Raw genomic sequence first — 13,482 nt, 5'->3', positions numbered from 1 at the left:
TCATGGCACATAAGTTTGATTTGCTCCTGTCTCTGTGGACTAAGCCATTGTGGAGGTCACGGGGATGACACGGTCCAATAAGAAGAGTGTGGCTAAGTTGCACAAGGTATGTCTCTCTCAGAATGCGCTCTCCCGCCATTTCGTCCACATTCATTGTTTCATAACTTCATTGTGTGAATTGTTTGCCCTTTTATTGTTAGTCTATCATTACATAGATCACCAGTAGTACATTGTTTCATTCCGTTTATGAGTTCTCAATTTATTCATCATATTTACTTTGGAGTGCTCGTGTCAATGTTGAGTAAGGACACGCACCTGATTACGCATATAGAAGTAGGCCTATGCCACCTGGCCTGCGCGCAAGTGTAGACCTATATGTTTGCACATTTGGGACGTCTGTCTTAACTCAACACCACTAATGACCAGTGGCGCTTCTTAAAGTCATTTTTTCTTCACTTCAAACCACAAGTAAACCAAGTCTGTTTTTAGAATCCATTGAGAATGACAGTAGTTCAATGTATTAGCGCGATATTTCCATCTCTCTCCCTTTCGATAACCACTGCATGAAAGGGGGAAAATGTCATGCTCTGATCCAGGTGAAACGCCATAAAATACCTGATTTACTTCTTATCCCTTGCACAAATGGCCTACAGCTGTGTCTGTCCTGAGCTCACTGGATACGAGGGCCGTAGAATATTTTATACAATGCTGCACGTTTCCTAGCGAAAGGTTCGGGCCGGACCAAGTCAATACGTTTTTTTGCAGACAGGCAATGTGTTGCAAATATGTTTTTAAAAAAATATATATATATATATATAAGTATTTTTTACAATTTTTATAGGATTTGTATTAGGCTGTTTTATACCTGCAGGCTGCAATGTTTTTATTTGTTTGCTTTATGTTGGCTATTTCTACATGGATGGCAATAGAAGTAACTTTTAGATATCCTCTTCAGCGTCTGATCCCGTTAGCGGGATCAAAATCCAGCGAAAAATCATATCGCCAATTAGCATTAAAAAAATTAATAATTTAAAAAAATAAAAAATGTTTTGTTTGTTTTATAGATACACCTCTCCTGAATCGACCCACGTCGTCCGATTTCAAAAAGGTTTTACAGGAAAAGCAAATCATTAGATTATGTTAGATGAGTCCATCGTAAAAAGCAGCAACATAGCCATTTTCCGACCAACCACTTGCATCACAAATAACCAAAAAACAGCTAAATGCAGCACTAACCTTTTACAAACTTCATCAGATGACACACCTAGGACATCATGTTACACAATGCATGCATTCTTTTGTTCAATGAAGGTCATATTTATATATAAAAACAGCATTTTACATCGGCGTCTGACTTTCACTACCTATTTTCCCCTCAAATGCGTCCCGGGAAACAGTCCTACAATTCCCTAAATTACTATTCGAAAACGATTTTTTAAATTTATATTGTCAATCTAACATTTATAGATGAATATCTCTTGAGAACACCTGTCATACCAGATTTTAAATTAACTTTACTGGGTAATCACACTTTGCGATAAAAGGAGATGCGATACTCAGAAAATGAGCTAATAAACCGAGCTCGGCGCCATCTTGGAACAATCGCATGTCACATCTCATCTTGTATAATATTGTCAATAATCGCCTACCTTTAGTTGTCTTCATCAGAAAGCACTTCCAGGAATCCCAGGTCCACAACAGATGTATTTTCGGTCGAAAAAGTCCATCATTTATGTTCCATTAGCTTTCTGTTGTTAGCGCGTCTGAATGCTGTATCAAAATACTCTGCCGGGCGCGGCACAGCCGTTTCGAAATAAAACATTTTTTTCCCATTTAGGTTCGTTCAAACATGTCAAACGTTGTAAAACATTAATCTTCAGGGCCTGTAACACCTAGAGAGCCAATAAGATTCGACGGGGACGGTTGCAGAGTGTTTTGAAACATTTCCAAAGGTGGGGGTAGACAGCGCCGCCGGCGTCATAATGGTGATGGCCCATCCCCTGTGACCAATTTCCAATGCGTCTCATTCACTGAGTTTCGACTGTATAAGGCTCAAACCACTGTGAAAAGACTGGCGACATCTAGTGGAAGCAATAGGAAGTGCTCACTGAACCATTGTTAACGGTGTGATTAATAGGGAAAGATGAGAAGTCGAGTCCACAATTCAGAATTCCACTTCCTGGTTCAATCGGTCTCGGGGTTTTGACTGCCACTTGAGTTCTGTTATACTCACAGACACCATTCAAACAGTTTTAGAAACTTTAGGGTGTTTTCTATCCATATATAATAAGCATGCATGTCCTAGCTTCTGAGTTTGATTAGTAGGCCGTTGAAAATGGGAACGAATTTTTTTCAAAATGCGCTGTGGCGCCCCCTATCCTAGGGTATCCTCAAGAGGATATACTTTCTTTATTAACCACATGACAATGATTTTGAGATTCGAAGACTTATAAATTAAATGAAACAGTTATACAAAAATATGCATCTGAAAACCATAACTGGCACGCAAATTAGTACAAATGGTAAGATGATAAATTGTCACGCCAAATGGAGAAGGTTGCCGGTGGCTGGTGTAGCCTATTACCGCCAACTTCAGGAGCGTAACACATAATCTGCAAAGGCCAGGAAGAGGAGAGGGGTTGGGAACTTTTTTTTTTTTTTCTTTAAATCTATTTTGATCTCTTGAGTCATTCGTGTGTCTTCATTATTTAATCACAGTGTGCTTAGCATCAGGCAAGCTCCGTAGCCTGCATATAGTTGATTTTATTAAAACGCATAGGGTGTCTACATATGGAAAAATTCACGTTTTAAAATTTCAACCAATCGATTGGTCGCAAAAACTTTTTTGCCAGGGACAGCGTTAGTCAAGCATTATTTGTATTAAGTGATTCAATGCAGCACAGGAAAAAACATTTAGAAGTTACTTCTACATACACTACCGTTCAAAAGTTTGGGGTCATTTAGAAATGTCCTTGTTTTTCCATGAAAACATACATGAAATGAATAGGAAATGTAGTCAAGACGTTGACAAGGTTATATATAAATAATTGTTTTTATTTTTTATTGAAATAATAATTGTGTCCTTCAAACTTTGCTTTCATCAAAGAATCCTCCATTTGCAACAATTACAGCCTTGCAGACCTTTGGCGGTCAAGTTGTCAATTTGTTGTGGTAATCTGAAGAGATTTCACCCCATGCTTCCTGACGCACCTCCCACAAGTTGGATTGGCTTGATGTGCACTTCTTACATACCATACGGTCAAGCTGCTCCCACAACAGCTCAATAGGGCTGAGATCTGGTGACTGTGCTGGCCACTCCATTATAGACAGAATACCAGCTGACTGCTTCTTCCCTAAATAGTTCTTACATAGTTTGGAGCTGTGCTTTGGGTCATTGTCCTGTTGTAGGAGGAAATTGGCTCCAATTAAGCGCCGTCCACAGGGTATGGCATGGCGTTGCAAAATGGACTGATAGCCTTCCTCCTTCAAGATCCCTTTTACCCTGTACAAATCTCCCACTTTACCACTACCAAAGCACACCATCACATTGCCTCCACCATGCTTGACAGATGGCGCCAAGCACTCCTCCAGCATCTTCATTTTTTCTGCGTCTCACGAATGTTCGTCTTTGTGATCCAAACACCTCAAATTTAGATTCGTCTGTCCATAATACTTTTTTTCCAATCTTCCACTGTTCAGTGTCTGTGTTCTTTTGACCATCTTAATCTTTTGTTTCTATTGACCAATCTGAGATATGGCTTTTTCTTTGCAACTCTGCCTAGGCCAGCATCCCAGAGTTGTCTCTTCACTGTTGACGTTGACTGGTGTTTTGCAGGTACTGTCTCTCCTTTTCTGGGGAGTTTCCCATTGCTTGGAAGGCAGCCACGGTTCGTCCTTATTTAAAGGGGGAGATAAAGCTAATCCTAACTGTTATCCTCTCTGGGCTAGGCGGGACGAATTCGTCCCACCTACGTAACAGCCAGTTGAATCCTGTGGCGCGATTTTCAAAACGTTTGAAATGCTATTACTTCAATTTCTCAAACATATGACTATTTTACAGCTATTTAAAGACAAGACTCTCGTTAATCTAACCACACTGTCCGATTTCAAAAAGGCTTTACAACGAAAGCAAAACATTAGATTATGTCAGCAGAGTACCAAGCCAGAAATAATCAGACACCCATTTTTCAAGCTAGCATATAATGTCACAAAAACCCAGAAGACAGCTAAATGCAGCACTAACCTTTGATGATCTTCATCAGATGACAACCCTAGGACATTATGTTATACAATACATGCATGTTTTGTTCAATCAAGTTCATATTTATATCAAAAACCAGCTTTTTACATTAGCATGTGACGTTCAGAACTACCATACCCCCCGCAAACCTCCGGTGAATTTACGAAATTACTCACGATAAACGTTCACAAAAAGCATAACAATTATTTTAAGAATTATAGATACAGAACTCCTCTATGCACTCGATATGTCCGATTTTAAAATAGCTTTTTGGTGAAAGCACATTTTGCAATATTCTAAGTGCATAGCCCAGGCATCACGGGCTAGCTATTTAGACACCCGGCAAGTTTAGCACTCACCAATATCAGGTTTACTATTATAAAAGTTTGATTACCTTTTGTTGTCTTCGTCAGAATGCACTCCCAGGACTGCTACTTCAATAACAAATGTTGGTTTGGTCCAAAATAATCCATCGTTATATCCGAATAGCGGCGTTTTGTTCGTGCGTCCCAGACACTATCTGAAATGGTAAATCAGGGTCGTGCGCATGGCGCAATTCGTGACAAAAAAAATCTAAATATTCCATTACCGTACTTCGAAGCATGTCAACCGCTGTTTAAAATCCATTTTTATGCCATTTTTCTCGTAAAAAAGCGATAATATTACGACCGGGAATGTCCATTTAGCTAAACAGAGGAAAGTAAACAAAGCTTTCGGTCGACGCGGGCACGAGCCTGAGTCTCACAGTACTGTAACCAGCCACTACCCAAACGCGCTACTTTTTTTCAGCCAGAGCCTGCAAAGCCACGATTCAGCTTTTTACCGCCTTCTGAGACCCTATGGCAGCCGTAGGAAGTGTCACGGGACAGCTAAGATCCTCACTCTTCAATAAACAGAGACAAGAAGAACGACACCTTGTCAGACAGGCCACTTCCTGCATGAAACCTTGTCAGTTGTTTGCCTGCCAAATGAGTTCTGTTATACTCACAGACACCATTCAAACAGTTTTAGAAACTTTAGGGTGTTTTCTATCCATATGTAATAAGTATATGCATATTCTAGTTACTGGGTAGGAGTGGTAACCAGATTAAATCGGGTATGTTTTTTATCCGGCGGTGTAAATACTGCCCCCTAGCCCTAACAGGTTATAGGCCTGTTTATTGACAAGTTTTTCCAACACTTTTGATAATCAACTGACTGGCTTTCTTGATAGTATTCTCTCGGGCATGCAATCTGGTTTCCGCTCAAGTTATGGATGTGTCACTGCAACCTTAAAAGGTCCTCAATGATGTCACCATTGCCCTTAATTCTAAGCAAATTGTGTTGCTATTTTTTTGACTTGGCCAAAGCATTTGATAAGGTAGACCATTCCATTCTTGTTGACCGGCTAAGGAGTATTGGTGTCTGAGGGGTCTTTGGGCTGGTTAGCTAACCACCTCTCTCAATGAGTGCAGTGTATAAAGTCAGAATCTGCTGTCAGCCACTGACTGCCACCAAGGGAGTACCCCAAGGCTCAATCCTAGGCCCCACACTCTTCTCAATTTACATCAACAACATAGCTCAGGCAGTAGGAAGCTCTCTCATCCATTTATATGCTGATGATAGTCTTCTACTCAGCTGGCCCCTCCCTGGATTTTGTGTAAAATGCGCTACAACAAAGCTTTCTTGGTGTCCAACAAGCTTTCTCTACCCTTAACCTTGTTCTGAACACCTCCAAAACATTTACATTTTACATTTTAGTCATTTAGCAGACGCTCTTATCCAGAGCGACTTACAGTAGTGAATGCATACATTTCATACATTTTTATTTTTTAAAAAATGTTTCCCGTACTGGTCCCCCGTGGGATTTGAACCCACAACCCTGGCGTTGCAAACACCATGCTCTACCAACTGAGCCACACGGGGGACCAACAAAGGTCCCTCCTCCCACAGATGTTATTACTACCGCTGAGGGTTTAGAGCTTGAGGTAGTCACATCATTTAAGTACTTGGGAGTATGGCTAGATGGTACACTGTCCTTCTCTCAGCACATATCAAAGCTGCAGGCCAAAGTTAAATCTAGACTTGGTTTCCTCTATTGTAATCGCTCCTCTTTCACCCCAGCTGCCAAACTGTAAACTGGTCATCTCTGTATACCCGTCGCAAGACTCACTGGTTGATGCTTATTTATAAAACCCTCTTAGGCCTCACTCCCCCCTGTCTGAGACATCTACTGCAGCCCTCATCCTTCACATACAACACCCGTTCTGCCAGTCACATTCTGTTAAAGGTCCCCAAAGCGCACACATCTCTGGGTCGCTCCTCTTTTCAGTTCGCTGCAGCTAGCGACTGGAACAAGCTGCAACAAACACTCAAACTGGACAGTTTTATCTCTTCATTCAAAGACTCAATCATGGACACTCTTACTGATAGTTGTGGCTGCTTTGTGTGATGTATTGTTGTCTCTGCCTTGCGCTTTGTGCTGTTCTCTGTGCCCAATAATGTGTGTACCATGCTGTGTTGTCATGTGTTGCTGCCTTGCTATGTTGTCTTAGGTCTCCCTTTATGTAGTGTTGTGTTCTCTCTTGTTGTGATGTGTGTTTTTGTCCTATATTTATATTGTATTTATTTTTTATCCCAGGCCCCCGTCCCCGCAGGAGGCCTTTTTGCCTTTTGGTAGGCCGTCATTGTAAATAAGAATTTGTTCTTAACTGACTTGCCTAGTTAAATTTAAGGTAAAAAAAAACATGTATAGATATTTAATGAAGCTGCCAGTTGAGGACTTGTGATGTCTTTCTCAAACTAGACACTCTATTGTACTTGTCCTCTTGCGCAGTTGTACAACCGTCCATTAATGTATGCACTGGTGTTCTCCCCAGACACTTTGAGCAAATGAAAGACGACTCCATCGTTTGCAACATCGGCCACTTCGACTGTGAGATTGACATGAACTGGCTCAATGCCAACTCAGCCGAGAAGATCAACATCAAGCCGCAGGTTGGACTAACCCCCCCACACTCACACACCCTAGATGTGCTATGTATGTTATGTTGTCTTCTGTAATTTAGTTCTCCAGTTTTGTCGTAAACTACCGTTCTCCTGCCAGGTGGACCGCTACCGCATGAAGAGCGGTCGCAACATCATCGTCCTGGCCGAGAGCAGACTGGTCAACCTGGGCTGCGCCATGGGCCACCCCAGCTTCGTCATGAGCAACTGTTTTACTAACCAAGTGTTGGCCCAGATTGAGCTGTGGAAGAACACCAGCAAGTACCCCCTGGGAGTCCACTTCCTGCCCAAAAGGTGAGCCATTTTTAAGAGAAGCGACGTAAATGCACTTGTCTTTTCATCATTACATTGACACGTGTATTCTGTAGCTATTTAGTTGTGATCGTCCTATATACGTTTTTTTCACAACCTGGAAAGGGTTCTAGGTTTTCTTTGCCTGCAACTCTGCACAGTGTAATCGGGAAAAAATGTAGTGTCACTGTATTCTGAAATTGGCCCCACTAACTCCTGGTTGAAATAGGTGGTTTCGGATACTGTGAAAAACATCAAGTGGACACAGGTAGCTTTTTTGACTTCTCAGAATTGGACAAGCATTTGTAGTATGTTATCAAATATGCCCCATTAACATCACATCGTGGCCTTTATCCAGTTTGCAGAACCACGTAATGCATATATTTCTTGAGTTGAGGATGTTCTTAATACATTACTATTGGCAATTCTACCATCTGACGGGTGCTTGGGAATTTAACTATCAAACTGGTTGTTGGCTTTGATTAACCCTGTAATAGGTAGCCGAAATGAAGCTCTTTGTACTTGGAGCTGAAATTGAGCACTGCGCAGTCATTTTAAATTGAATGACACATGGGTTGTGGTGAACATCTTAAGGCCTTTAGCTGAAGCCACACACTCAGAGCTGAGCGCAAGAGATATGCTGGTGGGAAGTTGGGAACAAAGCCAGGGATGGTTCGAGGTCAGTCTATTGCCTTAAGAATGTAGTTTTATTTATTTATTTTGTTTAAGAGTACATGGTCTGTCAAACATAAGAACCACCACTGATATCCCTCATTATTTTCCTGCTGGACATAATGTTCAGCCTTTTTTGACAGCTCCTTTGTGAATTATGTATGTTCTTGAGACTGGCATTGAGACCAGTTTTGGCATTTTTCCAGCGATTTTGACCTAACTGCTTGGGAGCAACCAAGCATGTTTTTGTTTTCAGGGGAAAATGTGATTTGCATGATGATTGAACCCATTACTAATAAGTTTTGTCCCAGTGTAAGGAAACTTTATTCTGAATTTGACTTGTAATGTCCTTTTTCTCTTCTTTCTGCAGCTGGATGAGGAGGTGGCTCCCGCCCATCTCGACAAGCTCGGCGTCAAGCTGACTAAGCTGTCAGATAAGCAGGCCAAATACCTGGGACTTAACTGCGAAGGACTCTTCAAGCCCGACCACTACCACTATTGAAAAGTTTGTCAGGAAGGTGGCCAAGCAGCGGCCCAGAGTCATGGTTCAGTCTGGAGGTGGTGTGGTGGTGCATGGACACATGGGTCTGGGTAGGGGAAGATTCCCAGGAGTCTTCTGGTGGCTAGGACATTTTTGCTAATCCTCTGCTTCAACTTGCATTCAAAATGTCTTGCCCACTGTATACACTTGCCTTTAGACTCTAACCAGAGCTCCATTGCCTTTCAAGTAACAAGTGCTAAATGGCTTCTCAAGGCCCCATTCTTGCCCGATTTATTTTAGTTGAAAGCCCCAATCCCTGTACTATTCAGGTTTACATATACAATGTAGTGGCTAATATGGCAATAAGTGCTGGTTTCATATTGTCTTAAGGAAAATCCACCAAAGTACCACCAAGGCAGTTCTTGCCTGGCTTCAAGTGTACTTACTCAGTTCTAGAACAATTGTAATGACTTCCCTATTTTTTTTTGTTTTGTTAGCTTTATCTTGCCAGTGTTGTGAGCTGTGAGAGAATGGGGTGAGGTCAGGTCAACTATACTAGCATGTTTAGCGGTTACATCATGTTTATCTCAAGTGTTGCATTTCATACAGGAGTTGTACTATTGGGAAATGTGACGCAATAAAGATCACATTTTAGTGGGTTGTAATTCTCTTTTATTAACTTTTGTTTGATTGCTGCATGGCAAATGCAATGCAAGAGTTGAAATAATGCAGAGGGCAACTCCACGCAACCTGCCGGACCCCTCAATTGAAAATGACAGATTCTGTCAGGACACTTCATTACTGCAATTTGTCTGCCCTTTGCTTAAGTCTATTCCAAACAGGTGAAAATTGACACGTTTGAACCTAACTGGAGTTATGCGAAGCTATTCATTGGGGGATTGCGTGGATGAACGCTATTAATTCAAATTTACACTGCAATCGCCCATCAACTTAGAGATTTTGCTTTTGATTCAATGCTACTTGGCTCCGGAGGATCCATCAACTAATTGAATAATGGCGTTTCTTTCGCCGTTATTGGCACCAACTCAGTGGCCTGGTTAGTGTCCACCCTGAAATTGGAAGGTTGTGAGTTTAATCCCTCACCGAGTCATACCAAAGACTGTAAAAATGAGACCGGATGCTTCTCTGCTTGGAACTCACCATTAAGAATATAGATTGGAAGGCCCTGCAATAGAGTAGTGTCCTGTCGAGGGGGTGTATTTCTGTATCAAGCTGTCTCGTGCTACAGAAATATGAACCGTTCCGGATCGCGCAAGGCTGCTTACCTTTGTTATTCCTTGTACTTGTCTCCACGCCAACTCAACATACTATGAAGAACTTTACAGTATGCATTACAAGCATTTGGGTTTGAATGTTAGTCAAGAAAAGGTAGGAAGAAATTATTTTAAAGCTTGAATCGTAAACTACAGTCTGCTTAACGCTCATACTACCGACACAATTTTGGATCATAGCCCAAAGGTGGTTTATTAAATGTTTCATTACTTTGTCAATCAACTTGTTCATAATATAAATTATCAATATGGACCTTTTTTAAAAAGTAAATTAATCTTTGGGTTGTCCGAGAATTTATAGCACGACTTTTAATGCTCCTTGGTTGGGGTCTGAGCAGATTATTTGTTGCAAACGCAATAAAATGGGGGTCCGATAATCCAGGATTATGAGGAAAAACATTAAGATCCACAACATTTATTCCATGGGACAAAACTAGGTCCAGAGTATGACTGTGGCAGTGAGTAGGTCCAGATACATGTTGGACAAAACCCACTGAGTCGATGATGGCTCCAAAAGCCTTTTGGAGTGGGTCTGTGGACTTTTCCATGTGAATGTTAAAGTCACCAAAAATTTGAATATTATCTGCTATGACTACAAGATCCGATAGGAATTCAGGGAACTCAGTGAGGAACACTGCATATGGCCCAGGAGGCCTGTAAACAGTAGCTATAAAAAGTGAGTGAGTAGGCTGCATAGATTTCATGACTAGAAGCTCAAAAGACGAAAACGTCATTTTTTTTTTGTTGTTGTAAATTGAAATTTGCTATCGTAAATGTTAGCAACACCTCCGCCTTTGCCGGATACACGGGGGTATGGTCACTAGTGTAACCAGGGGGTGAGGCCTCATTTAACACAGTAAATTCATCAGGCTTAAGCCATGTTTCAGTCAGGCCAATCACATCAAGATTATGATCAGTGATTAGTTCATTGACTATAACTGCCTTGGAAGTGAGGGATCTAACATTAAGTAACCCAATTTTGAGATGTGAGGTATCACAATCTCTTTCAATAATGGCAGGAATGGAGGAGGTCTTTATACTAGTGAGATTGCTAAAGCGAACACCGCCATTTTTAATTTTGCCCAACCTAGATCGAGGCACAGACACGGTCTCAATGGGGAAAGCTGAGCTGACTACACTGACTGTGCTAGTGGCAGACTCCACTAAGCTGGCAGGCTGGCTAACAGCCTGCTGCCTGGCCTGCACCCTATTTCATTGTGTAGCTAGAGGAGTTAGAGCCCTGTCTATGTTCGTAGATAAGATGAGAGCACCCCTCCAGCTAGGATGGAGTCCGTCACTCCTCAACAGGCCAGGCTTGGTCCTGTTTGTGGGTGAGTCCCAGAAAGAGGGCCAATTATCTACAAATTCTATCTTTTGGGAGGGGCAGAAAACAGTTTTCAACCAGCGATTGAGTTGTGAGACTCTGCTGTAGAGCTCATCACTCCCCCTAACTGGGAGGGGGCCAGAGACAATTAATCGATGCCGACACATCTTTCTAGCTGATTTACACGCTGAAGCTATGTTGCGCTTGGTGACCTCTGACTGTTTCATCCTAACATCGTTGGTGCCGACGTGGATAACAATATCTCTATACTCTCTACACTCGCCAGTTTTAGCTTTAGCCAGCACCGTCTTTAGATTAGCCTTAACGTCGGTAGCCCTGCCCCCTGGTAAACAGTGTATGATCGCTGGATGATTCGTTTTAAGTCTAACACTGCGGGTAATGGAGTCGCCAATGACTAGGGTTTTCAATTTGTCAGAGCTAATGGTGGGAGCCTTCGGCGTCTCAAACATTAAGAACACCTGATCTTTCCATGAGGCTGACCAGGTCAGCTACATGTTAATATTGGTTCATTATTTGGCAGGCACTGAACAGACAAATGTGACAACTAGCTAGATGGCTACAGTAGTTGCCTTGGTAACCAAACACAGACTTGCTAGTTTAGCTAAGCAAACCATCATCCATCTTTACTATTATGAAAATCTAATTCAACAATGAAGTTAAGTTTTCCAATTTGACTTTTGCTTTCAAAAGCAGTTCAAATAGATCATGCAAGAATGAACTTAGCCATTGAATTACATCATGCAATAGGGAAATAATGCACACTCTAGAATGCCCTTCAAGCCAGTCAGAAATTAGTATTCAACAATGCCATGATATAATCAAAGATGTTCTATTTGTGGTAAAATGGTTTTAAATATGCATTGATAAATGATTAAATACACATTTACCTCAACCTTTATAAAGGGTACCTTTAATATAAAGTGTTACAGGTTGTTTATTTGACCATTTTAAACAACTATCAAAAGACCACGTGCATACGAAAAAAGATTGCAGTCAGAGTGCAGTATAACTGCAGTATTCTGCAATTACTGCGTCCAAAATACTGCAGTCGACTGCAGTTACTGCACTTTCAAAACTGCAATCTTTTTTTGTAAGGTTGGGAATGCAAGGGGCAACTTTAGGGATAACCAAAGTACCCTGTGTGCCATTAGACATACTGAAACGTTGAAATTGCTGCCAAAGTGTTTTCCTGAGGCACGTAACTGCTCAATCAACCTTTTTCTAAGACTATTTTCTTTTGCCTGTGAATGGGAAACAGCTGCTGCCTGTGGTACCCAAAGTGTCACTCCCTCCCGTTGATGTGTTTTGGCTCCTCACTTTTATGACTTGTACTGGCTGGGCCTGGTCAATGTTTACAGCCCAGCTCATTACACTGCTCTGAGCAGCTCAGTCCTCTATCATGAGAGCCACTGGTCTGACTTTGATCTACGCAATGCTATTTACCACAAGGTTTTGTCATTGAAAGTGTCTGAGTCTGCACAGCAATGTTCTAGATTATTGGACCATTGGCTTTCATACTTTCTTAGTTCTCTGGGAGGCTCAAGCAATGTGTCTGTCATCACAATCAGTTGAATAAGAGCCAAGTTGGTTGGGAATTTTGGGGAGGTCGCAGAGGTTAATAAACTCAGCAAAAAAAGAAACATCCTCTCACTGTCAACTGCGTTTATTTTCAGCATACTTAACATGTGTAAATATAAGATTAAACAACTGAGACATAAACTGAACAAGTTCCAGAGACATGAGACTAACAGAAATGGAATAATGTGTCCCTGAACAAAGGGGGGTCAAAATCAAAAGTAACAGTCGGTATCTGGTGTGGCCACCAGCTGCATTAAGTACTGCAGTGCATCTCCTCCTCATGGACTGCACCAGATTTACCAGTTCTTGCTGAGAGATGTTACCCCACTCTTCCACCAAGGCACCTGCAAGTTCCCGGACATTTCTGGGGGGAATGGCCCTAGCCCTCACCCTCCGATCCAACAGGTCCCAGACGTGCTCAAAGGGATTGAGATCCGGGTTCTTCGCTGGCCATGGCAGAACACTGACATTCCTGTCTTGCAGGAAATTGTGCACAGAACGAGCAGTATGGCTGGTGGCATTGTCATGCTGGAGGGTCATGTCAGGATGAGCCTTGGTAGAGGCTCAAGGCCGCGGCAGACGGATTACCAGGACGGGT

At 41.9% G+C, this 13,482-nt stretch overlaps 1 protein-coding gene across 1 annotated transcript in view; it reads left to right on the top strand.

Annotated features, from left to right (window-relative positions):
- Nucleotides 1-9,323, top strand: part of ahcy (adenosylhomocysteinase) — a 33,490-nt gene extending 24,167 nt beyond the window's left edge. The window contains 3 exon segments of the mRNA XM_045691388.2: nucleotides 7,099-7,216; nucleotides 7,326-7,519; nucleotides 8,559-9,323. Of these exon segments, the coding sequence (XP_045547344.1) occupies nucleotides 7,099-7,216; nucleotides 7,326-7,519; nucleotides 8,559-8,610 (364 nt within the window). The 3' untranslated portion in view covers nucleotides 8,611-9,323.
- The last annotated feature ends 4,159 nt before the right edge of the window (nucleotides 9,324-13,482 follow it).

This window comes from Salmo salar, chromosome 12 (genome assembly GCF_965601325.2).
Source record: "Salmo salar chromosome 12, fSalSal1, whole genome shotgun sequence".
NCBI lineage: Eukaryota > Metazoa > Chordata > Actinopteri > Salmoniformes > Salmonidae > Salmo > Salmo salar.
This window is presented reverse-complemented; position numbering and strand designations above follow the sequence as displayed.